The sequence below is a fragment of the Arachis duranensis genome, chromosome 4 (assembly GCF_000817695.3).
Source record: "Arachis duranensis cultivar V14167 chromosome 4, aradu.V14167.gnm2.J7QH, whole genome shotgun sequence".
NCBI lineage: Eukaryota > Viridiplantae > Streptophyta > Magnoliopsida > Fabales > Fabaceae > Arachis > Arachis duranensis.
In genome coordinates, this window is record NC_029775.3 from 16,940,243 (window position 1) to 16,959,036 (window position 18,794).

General features: G+C 32.9%; 1 protein-coding gene across 2 annotated transcripts; it reads right to left on the minus strand.

Moving 5' to 3' along the window:
• Window positions 1-10,073: 10,073 nt before the first annotated feature.
• On the minus strand, window positions 10,074-17,814 carry LOC107483592 (putative E3 ubiquitin-protein ligase LIN-1). Of its 2 annotated transcripts, none has more exons than XM_021140155.2 (16): window positions 17,029-17,814; window positions 16,558-16,630; window positions 16,116-16,234; window positions 14,465-15,535; window positions 14,198-14,339; window positions 13,493-13,732; window positions 12,835-13,123; window positions 12,579-12,700; window positions 12,101-12,220; window positions 11,803-11,934; window positions 11,592-11,714; window positions 11,297-11,407; window positions 11,067-11,213; window positions 10,836-10,964; window positions 10,451-10,567; window positions 10,074-10,337 (listed from the first exon to the last, which is right to left on the minus strand). In XM_021140155.2, exons 1-16 carry the CDS (start codon window positions 17,712-17,714, stop codon window positions 10,320-10,322), a joined length of 3,639 nt encoding a protein of 1,212 aa, XP_020995814.1. In that variant the 5' UTR covers window positions 17,715-17,814; the 3' UTR covers window positions 10,074-10,319. The 2 variants fall into 2 exon arrangements, with proteins under 2 accessions (XP_020995814.1, XP_015959693.1); XM_016104207.3 differs by having other exon boundaries at window positions 12,829-13,123; window positions 17,029-17,813.
• Between the last annotated feature and the right edge of the window lie 980 nt (window positions 17,815-18,794).

The window sequence follows — 18,794 nt, forward strand, 5'->3', positions numbered from 1 at the left end:
ACATTACTAAACGTACCTCCGCATCACCGCTTAATTACACATACCTCCGCATCACCAAATAATCAATCACTCTTACCTCCACATCACCACATAGGTATACTTTCAATCTTAGCATTAAAACCTTTAATTTCTATATATCCAAACTTCTTTAACGTTTAATTAAAGAAAAATTCAGTTTCTAATAAAAGATCTCAAAACAAAATGCTTTTCTTCACAACTCAAAATCATAGTATAATTTATTCTTTTCTTAACAAATCAAAAACGAATAATATAGTTTTTAAACTCAACTTTCTTTTAAATAAAGCTTTAATAAGCTTTGGAGTTTTATAAAATTTTTGCAGTATTTTTTCTAAAAATTCGGGCTTTGCCACCCTTTAAGAATCCCTACCAAACCATTTTTAATTCTCGAAAACCCTTTTTGATAATTCAAACAAATCAAATTCAATACTGTAAATTCATTTTCAATTCTCAAAGGTCACTTTTAATAAATCAAACAACCCAGGTCCAATATTCAAAATATTTACAAATCTGAAATCTAACCAGTTCCAATATCAAAATTTTTCCAACTCTCTATTCATTACTAATAAATCAAAATTTTAATACAAAGACCTTTTTCTCAATATGAATAAATATGTAAACCAAATATTTTTCTAACATAGAGTCCTTTTTTTAAAATAAGCTTGTAAATCAGGTTTATAAAATAAAATAACTTTTTTGTATATTTTTACAAGAACTTGGCAGAACTTTTCCTTAAAATAGATTTCACCACGCTCACGGAGTCCCTCACTTTCATCATTCGTTAACTTATCTCAATCCATACACTATTCTCAATTCATACATCATTTTACCAAAACATACACATAATTTATTCACAGCTATAGTTTCGACAATTCTCATCACAACTAGCTATAAATCAGAATCTTTAACATTTTTAAACATTCAGAAAATCAAACACATATTCATCAAATTCAATTATTTTCACAGTCACAAATCCAACACAAATTCGTTATTCAACCAGTCTAGACAGTCATAAATTATTTACAGTTACTCATTAAGCTTTTGAACATTCATGAATTAAAAAATTTTAATTTAAAAACGAAACCCCCTACCTCCGTATGGAATCAAAATCAATGAAAACTCCGGAGAAGTTTTTTGACCGAATTGTTGAAGAGAAAAACGTCAGAAATCATCTATACCTCTTAAAACTCCAATTAACCGAACTTAAAGAGAAAAGGAACTATATCACCGTCAACTTTTACCGGACAAAAGTAATACTAATGTATAAAAAAAAAATATGAACAATTTTATCAGATTAGATTTTTTTATTGGAATTACGGATTTAAAAAAATCGACCCCAAAAATCATGACGGTGTCATGACTCTCCTTCAAGGACACTCGGTCTCACTTTCATTCCCTTTCCAAGTTTTAATTCAGTGATGATATTGAATATAATAAAAGGCATGAGGGTGATTATTTGAGGATTTGTGGTGTTAAGGCTTAAGTGTCATGATAATATATATGTATAAAGGCATTAAAAGCCACGTTGCCAATTTATTTCTTTCCTTTTGCCTTAATGGCTTTGGCCAAGTAAATGACTCCAAGAAAAAATGTGATTATATATGTATGTATAAGGCATATGAGCCATGTTTAAAATTTGCTTTCTTTACTCCCTTAAAGGCTTCGGCCAAATCTTTTTCCTTTATCCCCTTACCCAATAATAATAATAATAATTTATTTCATTTTATTTTATTTTTTTAAAATATCTCATTGTAATAAAAATTATTTAAAAATTTTAATGAATTTTTATCTTAAAATATCATAAAATTTAATTTAATTACTTTTAGAAAAATAATTTTTTTAAAATTAATAAATTATGAATAACTTATTATTTAATTTTCAAAAACTCGAGTTGTTATACCAACAATTATAAAAGCTCTAAAAGAAGAGTTTGAAATGAAAGATCTTGAAAAGACTAAATTTTTGTCTCGTCCTGCAGATCAAGTATATACAAAATATAATTTTTATTCATCAAACAACATACACAAAAAAAATCTTAAAGAAATTTTATACGGATAAGTCACATCCATTAAGCACCCCAATGATTATAAGGTCTTTGGATATGAAAAATGATCAATTTTGTCCTAAAAAAGAAAATAAAGATATTTTTGGTGTTGAAGAACCATATCTTATTGTCATTGGAGCACTAATGTATCTTGCTAATAATACACGACCTAACATATCATTTGTTATAAATTTATTAGTAAGGTATACTTCCTCTCCAACTAGAAGATATTGGAATGGAATCAAACAAATCTTTCAATATCTTCATGAAACAGTTGATATGCGACTATTTTATCCATATGAATCCAAGTCACAATTAGTTGACTATGCAGATGTAGGATACTTGTCTGATCCATACAAAGGAAGATCTCAAACAGATATCTATTCACATATGGTAATACAGCTATATCATGGAGGTTTAAGAAACAGACGATAGCAGCAGCATCTTCTAATAATCATGCTGAACTACTAGTGATACATGAAGCAAGTCACAAGTGTTTTTAGCTCAAGAGTTTAATCTAATATATTCTATCATCTTATGGACTGACTGATAGAAAAATAGTTTCAACTGTTCTGTTTGAAAATAGTATATCACGCATTGCTCAATTTAAGGATGGATACATCAAAAGTGATATAACAAAACATATTTCTCATAAATTCTTCTTCATCATGATCTTCAAAATCAAAGAATAATTAATATCCAACAGATCTACTCAAGCGATAATCTGATAAATTTATTTATAAAGTCACTTCTAAAATCCTCTTTTGAAAAATTAGTAGATTAGATTGGAATGCATCGATATCGATATATTAAATAATGTCGACAAGAAGGGCAAATTATACTATTTTTTCCTTAGTCAGGTTTTTATCCTTATTGAGTTTTTCTTGACAAGGTTTTTAATGAGACAGTTTTTATTATAAATGATATTGTACTATTTTTTTTCACTGAAATTTTTTTTTCATTAAATTTTTGTTTAGTAAAGTTTTAAAGAGATATAATCCTAAATTGATATCTAAAAAAAAGTATTGTGATAATGATAGATGTGGATGGTTATTAATATTTAGATGGCTTAGTTTCTCAAGAAAGAGAATTCTTAAGTTTTCAAATGGATTACATTAATGAAGATTGAAAATGAAAAATTTAGTACAACTATAAATAGAAGACTAAGTCTCACACTATATACACAACAATATATATAAAAACACTCCTCTCTCGTTATATGCTGCAATTATAATTAGTCAATATATATATGAATCATCTTTATTATATTAAGATGTTAATATTGATAAATATTAATATGAAAGTCTTTTATTTATATTTTTTATTTTTTATTTATTTATTTATTTTACAATAAGTTGAACAAACTTCTATTGTAGTTAACTCTTTAATTTTTATTAAAATATTAATATCTAACATTGAAAAATACTTTGCAATCTCTTTGCAATGTGTGGGGTTTTGTTTTTAAAAAATAAAAACATAAAATAACTAAAATATATTATTTTCAAATAACTTTAGTTAAATTATCTCTCTTCTGAACATAATTTGATTAATATAATTCACTATATTGTTGGTTAATTGTTATTGCAGAGGTCAAGCTTACTTATACAAAAATGGAGCATCATATATACTTTAATAACCCTTTTAACTTCACTGCCTAAATGCTCATTTTATTAGGTTATATTTTTTCTAGCACCATTAGCGAAAATAAGAGTTCTAATTTTTTGGGTTTTTTTAAAATAAAAAAATTTATTTACGAATATAGATAATTTGTAACGTTTTTACGAATTTACACTCTATTACTTATCTCGTTTACCATGTAAACAAAATAATACTATGTGTATTTCATTTACACAATGTTATTGTGTTTATACTGTAAATGAGATAAACAATAAGTTATGACGTTTATACGGTACGATAAATTTTCAACAACTATAAAAGGATTTGTAATTATTTATACTTTTCACAAACATTTCACTTCTTCTTCTCCTTTGTTTTTCTTCCAAAAATTAAGCAAAAATGTCTAGTGGTAGTGAATATGTGGTTGCAAATGTGTATCTCAATTGTCATATGAGAAACAGTGATACTCGGATGATATTTGAGTGTGATTATCTTATTCTATTACGCATTTGGCGAGTAAGTTCTTTGTCTAAGCTAAAAAGTCTGATATTAAAGAGCATTGGTGCTAGTGGAAGAAAAGAGGTTAGAAGAGTTAGGTATAGCTTGCTAGAACCGATAGGAAATGGAGTTTTTCGGTTTCGTCTGTTTTGATTCCATGGCGATGAGCATGTACGCCTCATGTTTGACATCCATGGGAGAATAATGGCAAAAAGTAATGAAGCTTTCTACAAAGGTTGATGTTCGTAGCGGTGGATCTGGCCACTCAAATTTTGTACAGAATGACTCACCTCTTGCACCACCACCGCTACACTGTGCTAATCCAGTGGAAGACATGGATGCGGACGGTGAGGAGTCCGATGATGAGTATGTTCCCGATAGCAACTATAGTGGTTCTTTTGAAGATGATGAGAAGGAGGAGTTTGTACCAGAGACTTCGGTCGATGCATCTATTCAATATCTTCTACTTGCCCGCACCTAATTCCGGTCTTATCAGTTGTACCCAATTATTATCATACATTGGATCTGGACACGATGCACGTGAAAACTCTATTTTCCAAGATGGGTGGAGACGATTACAACATAGACGATGGTGTGGAGTTTAGGGTTGGCCACAAATTCAAAAGTAGAAAGGCAGTAATGCAAGGTGTGAAGAATTACATCATTAACAGAAGTGCTAAGTACCGAGTTGTGGAGTCGGATCAATTAAAGCACCATGTGCATTGCTGGCAATTTGCAGCATGATGTTCTTGGAGTTTCCATGTTGTCCTCCGATAGAATCTCGGATATTGGTGAGGTCAACTTTAATTATGGTGTATATTCTTATTTATCATGATTATATTTGTTATAAATGCGTACCATGTATATTTTATTTCGTTTGGGAGGTGCATAGGTTTGGAGGTGCGCATACTTGTTTAGTCCCCATCGTGTCTCAGGGCCATCAATAGTTGGACAGTAACCTCATCTATAGTATCCTGTCCCTGATACAGTCCAGTCCATCAGTCAGTATCCATGTTCTGTAAGGTGCAGTTAGACAAAACTATCACTTCAAACCATCGTACAGAAAGATCTGGATGGCGAAGCAAAAAGCAATTGCGCAAATATACAGTGATTGGGAGGAGTCAGAGAATAAGGTGATAAGGTTTTCCAGGCATTGCATAGTTGTTGTCCTGGAACAGTTTGTGATTTTAGAGCCATATTGTACTATGATGGGCACTTGGTGGTCTGCGACTGCAATCAATTCGCTAAAGTATTCTAGGCTTGATGGAGAAAGACTCCTTCCTCTGCACACCCTGTTGCTGAGCATGAGGAGGCTTGACACCAAGGAGCTCCTTTACCCACTCCCAGGTTGAGTGACTGTACCATATTTGAAAATTACTCAAGCACCTACCCGCTGGCTCCCCGTGTGTGCGTAACCCTAGCTGGTACGCAACATCTTGCAGGGTGATGGTGTACTCACTCCATGGCAGGTAAAAAATGTGGATCTCCAAACGCTAGTGCTCTACGAATTCAGTTATCAGGGAGTTATCAAACACGAAGTCCCTGAGTTGCACCGTGTCGCCAAACCCATCCTCCCTCAAGTAAGAGACAATGGCGTTCGATGGTGCAAGCGTGTGACTCACTCGCCTAAGAAAAAGTAAACAAGACCTCGGATAAAAAATAAAAGAGTGGAATAAGAAATATATTTCAAAAGTAAACATTTAAATGCCAAAATAAAAAGATAAAAAATATACTAAACAAGTATTTCACATTTCATAACTTAGTTGGAAACAAAATAATTAATTTTTGAAAATCAAACGTCAAAAAACATATCGAACAATCGTAAGTCCAATTAAAACATTGAATAACAGTTAAAAAAAAGTTATCTACCATAATCAAAATTAAAATTAAAAATATAGAAATCAAATTAAAGAAATAGCGAAATGCAATAAATATTTACTAAATAAATTAATTTAATTAACAAGTTAAATCATACTTATCAATTAATACTTACTAACAATACATTCAACCACCTAACAGATACTACTATAAAAGTACTCTAACAATGACAATAACTATATACTTATTTAATTTAGACATGAAAAAAACAACACTAACCTAAAAGTCGATTGCGCCAGTGATATGTTATATCGTGTTCAGGCGATTGATGTCCTCATCTCATGCATCTGCACGCATCATAATCTCTGAGTGCCTCAATAATGTGAATAGAAACTGCTAACGGTGGGAGAAAACAAGTAGAAATGGTTCAAAAGTGACCTTCAAGTCATGCTATAAACAAATTCAATATATAGGTGTTACTTAACTCATTTACAGTGTAAATGATACCACATAATGTGTAACGTGCTTATCAGTGTAAACGAGATATATACAGTGTTATTTTATTTATAATGTAAACAAAATAAATAATAGAGTGTAAATATGTAAAAATGCTACAATTACATATATTCGTAAATAATTTTTTTATTTATTTAAAAAAGTGTAAATTTGTTTTTTGCATTTTATGCATGCAAGGCACAAATTGGTAAATTCCCGTGACTTGATTTATAATGGTAAATAAACAATTTTTTATTAAAAAAAAAGCCATTTGATCTGGTAGCCTAATTCAAGTTAATTTTGTATGGATAAAGGATAAATAGGTCCCTGAGCTTTTAATTTGTGGACATTTAACTCCTTCAAGAATGGAAAATACAAAATGATTCCTGACCTCTCAAAATGCCGTACAAATTGGTCCTTCTGTTTAATTTGCTTCGTAACACGTTACAGGTTCAGATTACCTGGCGCTTATGTGGTGTAGCAATGGGTACGTGTCTCCAGGATGGTGTGAACGAGGTTGACATGGTCGACTGGAGAAAGTAATGGGATGTTGTGGTCCTTGGGCACTAAGACGATGTCGTTGCTGTTCTATGAAGCAGTTTCATTGAACCTTTGTGGTTATACCTGCGTCTGCCGTTAAGAGTGTTAAGTATATTGTTGTTCAAATTTGTTCTGCTTATGCCCATTATTTGTTATCAATGTTGTAGGATGGGACTGATAGGGATTGTAAGTGATTGTCATAGGTGATTAGTTGTGGGGTTGAGCATTTGTCAGGTATTGTTTAGAAAGGTTTTGGAGATTTTGATAATAAAGGTTGGTTTTGTGTTGTATTGTGGATTGAAAAATTTTACAGATGGTTGATGTATTCATTGTTCCCATGTTCCATCATGGGGGGTAACCTTTCAAGGGCACCTACTGGTGAGTTAGTCTATCTGCATGGTCAAGTTGAGAAGTTTTCTCCGATGAACTTGGATTTTGTCAATTTTGGAGATCTGATCACGATGTTCAAAGGACTAAGATATCAATCGTATAAGAAGGCACAAAGATATGGTGTCAGGGTTACATGTACTGAGGGAGGATACAGGGATCAACCAAATGCGACAGGCTAAGTTGAGGAACAAAGACACGGGAGAGTTTTACATTTTTTTACCATTCTGTTGACCAACTTGCGATCGCAGATGATGATTGTGAGAAAAATGATGAGGTTGAGGAAGAAGTCGATCCAAATGACTTGGAGAAGTTGGATGACTCATCTACTGATGATGATAGCGATGGCAGTGAGGAAGATGAGCTACATAAATCACCACCAGTTGGTTATGAAAGTAGGAGTGAGAGTGGTGAAGATGATAAGAGCAGAAGGGTTAGAGCTGGCAAAGAAAAGAGAAAACAAGTGTCTCCATCGTCAAGGAAAGGGGTTGAACCCAAGGAGAAGCAAAAAAAAAAAAGTAACACATGAGTTTAAAAGGCAAAGATTTAAAGCAAATGTGGTCAAACAGGGCACAACTATAAGACTTGTAAGAGTGCGCTATCCAACCCAAATTGAAAATTTAAAACCAGGAAACCAAAGAAGAAGACCCATGACAACCTTTCTCTTGTGGTTCTACCACTGTCACAATCAGCACCTGAGACAGAGGTTCTTATCTGGACGAAGGATCTTTATGTCCTTCCGATAAAATGTTGAAAGATTTAGTTGTCCATTTTAAAAGTGTAAAAGGACATATTTGTATTTTTTTAATTTGTTTGATGACCACATTGTCTTTCTTCATTTCAGGGCAAAGAGCATAATTCATATATTCCAACCAAACAGAACCATTCTGCAGCTATCACAACTCCAGATGTGGTCCAGCAACAAGCTGCTCCAGGAGCTACATATGTGCATGTTTCTGCAGTCCTTGTAAGGTAAGGCCAGGTTCCATTCAAACCTCTAGCCAAAGTTCCAGCAAGGCCATCCAACAAAACTTTGCGACCAAAACAACCAATTAGAAGGAAGGATGATGGCAAACAACATGGGTCACAGCAGCCAAGTGAAGAAGCAACTGAAGGACCATCTGATGAGACTCTGGTTGTAGCAAACACTGGAACTAAAAGAATGTTTCGGTTCATCCCCACCCCAGGAGTCAACAATTCCAAGAAATAATGTTACTATCTTATGAAGTTAGTCGTAGCTGATGTAAAAAATTGGACAAACTTATTTTCATTTGTTATGCATTTTAGTATCTTTTTGGCAAAATTATGATGCTCATGTTATGACCTGTTATGAGACTGTTTATCATATTTTGTTAGGATTGTAATCCTTCAAACTTATCTTATAGTTCAATGTTCAATGATCCAAATTATTTAATGAATTTTACATACCTGTACCATCAACATGATATTATATATAGCCATTTAAAGACATGATGTTACAACAACAGCATATTATCATTCATCAAAGAATAAACATAACTACATTATATTAATTTTTTCTCACAAGAGTGATGCTCAACATCTAGTAACACTTAATAACAACAATAGCAGTACAAATTACTACCAAACATACAACAATAATCCACAGATTAGATTTTTTTCCCTCTCTAGACAAGCAAGCTTCTTCTCTAACTTACCAGCCTCTATTCTACTTTATTCTTGCACAAGTACTGTTCCAGGTCGTCAACTCCGTTGTCAGTAATTGACTTTTCTGTAACCCCAATTTTCGCAACATGACCATCAATCCAGACAAAAAACTTGCAGTGGGATGAATTTTTTAACTGCAACATCAACAATAAAATCAAAATTCAGCTAAACACATGAACCAACTTCAAGCTTCACAGAACCATGTTACCTTGAAGAAGGGGCACCCAAGAAACAACTGGTTGGGGTTAGTTGGCGTCCTGGACTTGTATAGTACAGCATACACGCCACACTTGCACATCGGAGCAATGCCGTCCTTCTCATCTCCAGCCTCCACGCAACGAATATGAGACGGCAATCGGACTCGTTGGGTGCTCAAAGAACCTCTTTCACTGACCATAGACGCCCTGAACACAACAAACCCCTAACTATACAAGTGCGATGGCGTCTGGGACTATTTTGGAGAATTAGGGCAGAGCAGAAGGACCTAGTTGTCCTTCAAATGAATGTCAACATCTTATCCTACCTCGTAACAGATACATCACTCCGTTATCGCCACATGAATGCCACATCTGACTTTTCCGTTTGACATTAGAGAGCAGATTGAACGGAAGTACCAATTTGTACGGCGTTTTGAGAGGTCAGGAATCGTATTATATTTTCCATTCTTGAGGAAGTTAAATGTCCACGAATTAAAAGTTCAGGGACCTATTTATCCTTTACCCATTTTATATATATATACTTTTTTATTCAAATATAAGTTCACAATATGTATAGTTAACACATCATAATTTTATAGTAGTGGATTACACCTCTTTCTCCCCTTGCATGACCAATTACAAATTTTAAGATAAGATTCGAACGTTGATCTGAAAGGGGGAAAAACGTACATTTTGTAGTTGCTGCTTTGCGTTTGATTTATTTCACCTGATTACAATGAGGTTCCATTTCACAATTAAGATAACACTTCATATAAATTTGCAAAATCATAGCTGAAAGGGATATCAGCCTAGCTTAGTATAATAACATTTGTTACAATGTTTTTTTTTTCTGTACAATAATAATATTTACTATGCAGTGATCCCTGATATGTAAATTATGTACTCTTAGCTTTTGGCAACTGAAGCTATTACAATCTTGTGGCATTAGATTTTGGAAGTTGACTAAGCCCTCATGAAACCAAATTAACTTGAAAGGGAAGTGTGTGTTGAAACTCTTCCTACAAAGGGATCCATCCCTGTAGATAATGAAACATTAAGAAATTGGGGTTAGGATTTTGTCTTGTGCATTCTTTTTCTTGTTTTTTGAAGTGAAATTAACTAAAAGGTGTTAGATGTGTTGTGCATGTACCTTGATTTGTCCCATCTCAGTACCACAAAGAATAATGTCATTTGCGGCGAGAAGGCTTGTAATCTTGCTTCCGGCCGATATTCTCCCAAGTTTTTTCGGTGTCCCTCTCAACCAGATCTGGTTTAGAAGATTGTTCCAAGTTATACAGTTGATGATAACCTGATTTGGTTGTAATTTGGCTATATTTGACAGATATTTAAACATTTTGCACTTAAGTTTTATATCATCAACTATCAAATCTTTTATTTTGATATAACTTGTGGTTATGGAATGTGTTAAAATCTCTTTAATGAAATAGTTATATATAATTAAATGACTATATATCTTTTCTATAAGCATAGCTTGAATTTTCTAATGTAATATCTTTATTTTTGTTTTAACTAACCTGAATGCTATTTGCAGATGAGCTGGAGATTAGGTATATGAAGTCTTCTACCACTTCCATAGCCATCATACTATCTCCTTTGTCAGAATGGATTGAAATTTTGGGTTTCCCAATTTTTTTCTTCCATTCCTAAAGAATTCATCTATGTCAATACAAAGCAATGGTTTGTTTTTTTCTTTTTCTTTTTAAAGTTTTGAAATCTGAAACTCATAACAATATTTAGTTTCTCACCTTGAATGTTGTGCCTTCAACATGCTTACTTGCACTATAGAGCCAATCTCTGTATGCTACAATTGAATGTATTGGCTTACTTTGCTTGATCCAACTCCTTGTTGGTGGTTTGATTTCTTGTTCCCTGTTGTATGTTGTGGAATACTCCTAAAAATGAAACACCATGTTTACTTGTATCTTATTGGTCCTAGAATGGTAGAATGTGTTTGTACAACAACAGAGAAACTAACCTGTATGCTTGAATCTGTGCAGCCAATGTATAACTTTCCTCTAGTTAGTGTCATGCATTTTACATGCTTACCTTTGAAAATATTTCTGATTGCCCTTGAATCATTAGCTATCTGTAAATGTAAAATGTTGGTGTTATATAACAATTGTTTTGGAGTCTTAAAAGTTATCAATTCTGCATTAATCTAGTAATTAGAAGCATCATTAGGAACATTTGTTTTGTGTCTGAATATGCTTTGAAAAGCTTCACTGTTATGCAAATGCAGCACTAATCATGACTAAGTTCCGAAGCATCACCTTTATTCCTTGGCTTTCAGTAATCGCGAAAATTGTTTCACCCGATGCATGTAACTGATGGATTGGTTCCTTGAAGACTATTACTTCAACACATTCCAACTTTCTCTGGACCATTCTCCACACCTATTTGATTTTGTGTTATATAAGCTAACAGTTTCACCCTGGTTGAGAATAATAGAAATTGGTGTGCATATGGAAAGTTAAACCTTACCCTTATGGTTCCATCAGCGGATCCACTTAAGAGGCTATCTGATGGTTCAGATAGCGAAAAGCATGTCACGGACTTCTTGTGCTCCTTAATGTCCCATACAAGACTAGCTGAGTGCCCTCTAATATCCCACACCTTTTTTAATTCACCAACAAACTCTGATTTTACTTTTTCCATTCAGAAGGTTTCACCTCAGAAACAGACATTAGTTACTATGTCTAACATGATTTAACATGAACTCTTTTCCATGCTTAGAACAAAAGAAATCCATAACACCTTCACTGGGGTCATGTGTTCTTACCTTGATTGAACCATCTGAATATCCACTGAATAGGAGTCCCTTGTAGTATATGAGGGAGCAAACTGCTACATTGAAGTTTCGACTCGTCTCAAGGATTTGTGTGTGAACACAAGAAATACGCTGCTCTTACCACCATAATAATGATTTGAGGTGATGTAGAAAATAAACCAGTTAGTGCAAGGTACTGGAATAAAGAAATAGACAACAACAAGAAGCTCAAGAAAATTTAAGAACCTAAAAAACAATAATACTTTAAGTCATTTAATTATTACGCAATTCCTTTTAGTCCTTATTCCTTACTCTGATCATTGATCTTAGCCTGCTGATAAACATAGTTTTGTGTCATAATATTTAAGGAATAAATTCACCTGTTATGTTTATGCAATGTTGGGACATCAATTGTGCCAATTATGGGGACATTATATAAATGTTATTCATACAAGTTTTATCACTACCTGATACATGAATGAGTACTTACTGATATGTTTGGCAACAGGAAATCAGCTACTTTGTGTAATTCCTCAGCCATCCAAGTTACATTTGAAAGACGTCGTAACGATTCTTTTACTCCTTCAGAGAAATGAATCAGTTTCTGCTTTCCTACATTAAAAAAATAGAGAGGAAAGAAAAAACTCATAATCAACACATAGTGCAGCAACAGAATTCCTATGATTAAGACATTTTTTATAGCATTTTTTAATTCTCATATGCTAAGGTGGCCAGGTTACCTTTACCAGTGGCATAATTATAAATGCATAGACATGCTAGAAGTCTTTCTTCTAGCTCCATCCCAGGATGCAGGAATTGCTCGATTCCACTCAGTATGATCTCGGATGCCGAATATCTGAGGCTATCCGAGCTTTTAGATATTTGACATCCGAGCCATGAAATTGCTACAAGGCAATCTCTAGAGACCATTTTCATCTTGCTTCTTAATCCACTCTCTAAAGCATGGAAGATGGAATCTCCAACACTTAACATAGATTTTGCAATTTTACTGCACCATAAGTCTGTGCCAGTATCCTGCATAATCATGAAATTCGCTCATCTCCATTATATCTTTCTGAACAGCACAAATCATATACATATATTTCTATGATGCACAAATACCTCAACTTTCCTCATGTATGCATATCGTATGTGTATATGCATCAATACTGCTAGATTAAACTTCTTTTTATTATTGGCTACTTTTATGAACTAAAAATAATATTGTTCATTTGATCATCCTATCTATTATTTGGAACAGTCAATCATATCTAACATAATTATTAAGAATTGATGAAGATTGCTTTAAGTGTTCATATTTTATCATTTTTATAAAATCGTTTGTATGTAGATATAGATGAACTTTGAACTTTTTTCTCATATAAACATTTAAGGAAGCTGTACCTGTAGACTCTGATCCAACCAGTTGAAGTTTCTTATCATATTGTGGTGATAGGGAGAGTTCAATCCTGTCTTCCTCAGCAACCATGCAGCTGTATATGGTTCTCCTGTCCACGCATATGTTCCTGCAAGATTTGATAAAATGGATGCAGATAATATCTGCTCTGAGCTTTCCTGAGATACCAATGCCCTTAGAAGGACCTTCACTGCTTCTACTCTGAACAAGCTTTTATCACATGGGTTCTGCATGATATTATTTTGGTTTGTTAGTCATTTATTGGTCCTCATATTTTACAATAACTTAGTCTAATTCATGTGGCCATTGTCAAAAAAATTTTCGTGAACACAAACATTTAAGAAAATTGAATTGACATGACTACAGGGCAAAAAGTTTCTACGGCTTTGTGCCAAAAATGTATCATTTAGTGATCAAATGAACAAACTTTTAACATGTGATTCATATGATATCTTCTTTTGATGAATATTTTTGTTTCTTCTATTAGCTAATCAATAAGCCGACTCCACCTAGTGGGATAAGACTTTGTTGTTGCTGTTTGTATTAGTTAATCAATAACACCATGTATACTGAGTTAAAGAAAATGAAATGAAATATCCCAGTATACTGATTTGTATCAAATCAATCTTTCATCCTAGGGAGCTTCATTATTGAAAAGTGAGGATAAAAATTTTCCGAATTTCATAGTTTACCAATGTTTCTAACTGAAGTAGTATGTTTGCTGCAAAAAGCTGGTGATCAGGTTGTAATTGATGAGTACAAATCCTTAGTATCTGCATAACATTGATGCCTCCTTCTTTCTGTATACGCTGCAACAGATTAATGGCTGATGATCTGGAAACCAAATGTGAAGATTAATGACACAAAGCTTCCTTGAACAAGGACAGTACAAGTACAACAAATTCTAGTCAATTATCTTAAAATAGAATGTAAATTAAGGGATGTTTGCATAGTTATACCGCGGTATGCAAAGGATTTCATGGAAAAATTCAAGTGCCATGCATTTGGCGCGGGTATTTTCCGTCTGCAGAAGATGGATAAAAGGAGCAAGAGGAGTGTATTGTGATACATACTGTCTACATTGTGCATCAAACTGCATGCATTTTATAAGAATGGTGGTTAAAGAGAAAAACTCTTCTAGATTATCATTCCTAGCAACTTCTAGAAGTCCACTGAGAACATGAGGGGAACTGATCGCAGCCAAATGCATGTTATTTGTTGCATAGTCGAACGAAGTCACTAGTTCTTCAATGATCATCAATGATGCTGCATGAGGCGTCAGAAGAAGGGGCTCTGGCTTATTCTTGTAACTATGTGAGGTGCATACAATCTCAACAAGTATTGGTAGAAGTTCCAATGTTTTTATGTCTATAGGTGATGGATTTATCAAATAGATGAGAATTGCAGCCTCATGAACATTTTGTTTTAGAGCACTAGCAAGATCACACAACTTTAAACCTTTCTTCTTGATGTCTTCTATGACTGATTTGTTTCTTGAAATTATTGTAGTGAGAATAGACACAGAAGCTCTAATTTCTCTTTCCTCTTTGGATGTTGAGATAGCTACTAGCAGTTCATCCAAGATGGCATCCCTCAAGGAAGCATAACTAGCGCCTGATGAATCGGTCAAATACTCATAGATAGATGCAATGTCAACCGTATATTCTTGTCCACACTTTCCTAATGCTTCTGAATAATGCAGTTCTGAGATTCTTTGAATCACTCCTGAAAGATCCTGTAGGGAATATCTTCGTGATTTTGTTTTAGAACTTTCTTCATGATCTTTCTGGCTGAGCCAATGTTTGGAAGGAGATTTAGATGTTACATTGTCAAAGAGATGGAATTTTAGTGGCTGCAATGCTTCCTCAATTATTCCATCATCTACATGGAAATTTGAGATGGATAAAGTAGAATCTTCCCTGGCTCTGTTGAATATGGTCGAATCAAAATTAACCACACTTCTTTCATTCAGCTGTTCTTGCCCGGAATATTTCACAGCATGATCCAAGGCATAGGATTGATGTAGCTTCCTAGAAAGATAAAATTCCAGAAGACAATTATGAATTATAGAACTGAACTGCCTCTAATAGGCTTATTTTTTATAACAATGGGTCATTTAAGCTTTTGGTCTGTGCAAAATTAGTGATATATGGTTTTGGTCCCTGTAAAATTTTGTGGTTATGGTGCAAAAATTTTCGTTTAGTAAATAAAATTGGGTTCCATAAAGATTAAACTGAAAATGGATGCTTATGCTTTGAACCATAAATGTGAAGTTGATTTGTATGTACGATAACAATACTGACTAATTTCGCTTATTTCTAGAATTTTTTGGATCAAAATCTCACAAATCTTATGGGGACAAAAACAATAAATTTCCCATTCTACAAATACTAAAAATTTATATACATACAATGAAAGACAAACAAACAAAATGTGGATACTACAATTACACACTAACTATTGAAATAAAGTTGGAGGCAAACAAACAAAATGTGAATGTTACAATTATGAACTGTAATAATGAGATACCTATACTACTACTAGGCACTGATATAAAGTTAGAGACAAACAAACAAAACTTGGATGTTAAGACTTCATTAGTGGCCAAACCTGTCATAAGTTTCTCTCTGTAGATCATTTGCTTTTGTTATTTTGGCTCTTATGTGAAATTTTCTGTCTTCCATATTATGCATCACATCTTGGGGACCAAGTGGATGAACTTTATCATACTGCATTATATTCATGATATATCACAAACATAAGGGGAAATAAATGTGCAAAACAGAGAAGTTTTTGATGCACCTATGATTTGACATTCTAAGTAAACTATTGCATAATGTAAAATTTGGAATTTTTTTTCTCTTTTTTAAACCCCTTTTACTGGGAGAAAAAGCAGATTTTTTTTCACATATTTTGATAAAATTTTAAACTTAGTCTTAGAAAAACCAACTCACTTTCTTCAATTATATACAAGATTTTAATTGCAAATTTTTTTCCCAAATTGAAACACATAACCTTATGTGCTAGTATTAGAAATCAGAGAAAGACTTACCATATTGCAGGTTTTCAATCTTGGTTCATGTTGAAATGAATTAGGAGAAACACAGCTGGTATTTGGTGCGTCCCTGAGCATGGCAATGAGTTATTTTCAGATGACAAAGTAAACATTTCAAACTCCAATGTGTTATTTTTGGCTTCAAAAGGCAGTCTCTTATTTAACTTTAATCATCACCTTAAAGAATAATAACTACGATTATGTTCATGTTTGTTAGCACTGAGCACTGTTGATGAAATGTGCAACATATTTCAACCTATTAGTCATTAAAATTACTTGAAATCTTCTTTTTATCTCTTCAAACATCACAATCTGTATCTGGATTATTGGTGTTAAAAACATGATTAGGGGAAATTTAGTTACTCAAAACTAAAAATATAACCTTTTTATGTTCTTGAGTCAGAAAATAGCATCATTGTTGAGGCAAAGTAGTTTTGAAAAGCAACAAGTATGAATAATAACTCTTACACATATTGTGGTGATTGGTGTTTGGTGCTGCAATAACTTCTCCACCATGGATTCTCTCCATAAAGCATAACCTGATAATACACCAAACCTTCCTTATAACTTCTTGCAATATCCCTAATTGCTTCATTCACTTCATCCTCAGAACTAGAACTCATGCTTCCACTGTTGTTCTTCACATTCTGCTTCTTCCTTCTCAGCAACATGATGGTTTCTTGAGGGAAAAGGCTCTGAGAGAGTTCAGTTGCAAATTCATTGCAAACAATCCTTGGTGACACCAACACAGCTTGAAGAAAATGCAGTGCAGATTGCCACTCATCACCCTGCAGGTTCCTAACAACTGAGAGGTAAAAATAGGAGCAGCACACCAAGTAACGGTTTGAAACCGTGGCGGTTACTTCTTCCTCATCAAGCATTGCTGGTACCTGAAGCATTTGTTCTGAGTTCATGAGCCTGAAGGACTTTTCCTCTGGCTTCTGAGCTTGAATTGCAGCTTCAATGCTGTCAATTCCCCAGTACAAATTTGATAGCACTGATTGCTCAGAGAATTCAAAGAACTCTTGCTTTTGAATCCTTAGTTTTGAGGTGCATTTCAGCTTTAGAGCATTCCTTGTTCTCTCATTTGACAAGGTTTCATGAATGTATCTGTTGATTGAAACAAGAACCCAAATGTACTTGAGGTCTATCATCTTCTCATAGTAATCAACAAGATCAAAGGGTGGAGAACTGGGACAGCCTTGTCAATTCTGATGCTTTTTTGGTTCTTTGAGTGGTGAAGATGATGATGAAACTGGACCTATGCAAGCTTCTCTAAACTATATAGTATTAGCGATTAATTTCCCTTTTTATTTAATATTTAAATATCATATTCACACATATTCTGTCCTTTTAGGTTTTGGTATAATCAAAGCTGAGTTTAGCTTTGATTCACTGAATAATATAAAAAATGAGAAATTATTCCAATTAATTTTTGAATATTTTAATTTTTTAGGTTTTAAAATATATAAAATAATTATTAATGTTTACCTCTCCTAGATAATTCAGTCTTCTTTTAATTTGATTTATTTAATTGAAGTGATTATTTTAGAATTTTTAAAAATCTTTAAAAATTATTTTAAAATTTTTTAAACTTTTAAAAAATTATTTTATACTATATTCTTTAAATCAAATTTGAACAAGAATTATATTGTCTAAGGGAGATAAATGTTAAAGACAATTTTAGATACAGTGAAAACTCAGGTATAGTGGACTTCACGTGAAGTTAATAGATGAGAGCCGTTAGATAAAAATTTAGTCAAATAGTCAAATCATCTAACGACTCTCAATTATCAACTTCACGTGAAGTCGACTATACTTAAATTTTCACTAAAATATTTTAAAATTTAGGACTAAAAATATTCGATTTTAAAACCTATTTCAAAATTTACTAACGTAATAGTACGCTAAAATTCTTTTATACTAACAATACATACAAATTAAATTCAATTATCTTTAATATCTTCATTCTTAATTTCTTATTGTTTGTTAATAGGATGCGTTTAGTAAGTTTTACGTAAGAAATTGTACAAACATACATAAATCAGATATAAAAAAAATTGTGTCTTTTTTTATATTCTTGTTATTTTTTATTTTCGTATCTAAATATTATAATGTACCTAATGCATGCATAATTTTAATTCAGTAACTTTCATAAATAATTAAATTTTAGTGTTTGTTTGGGTGTCATTATTTTGATAAAAAAAAAATTTATAATTTTTTTAATAATTTTC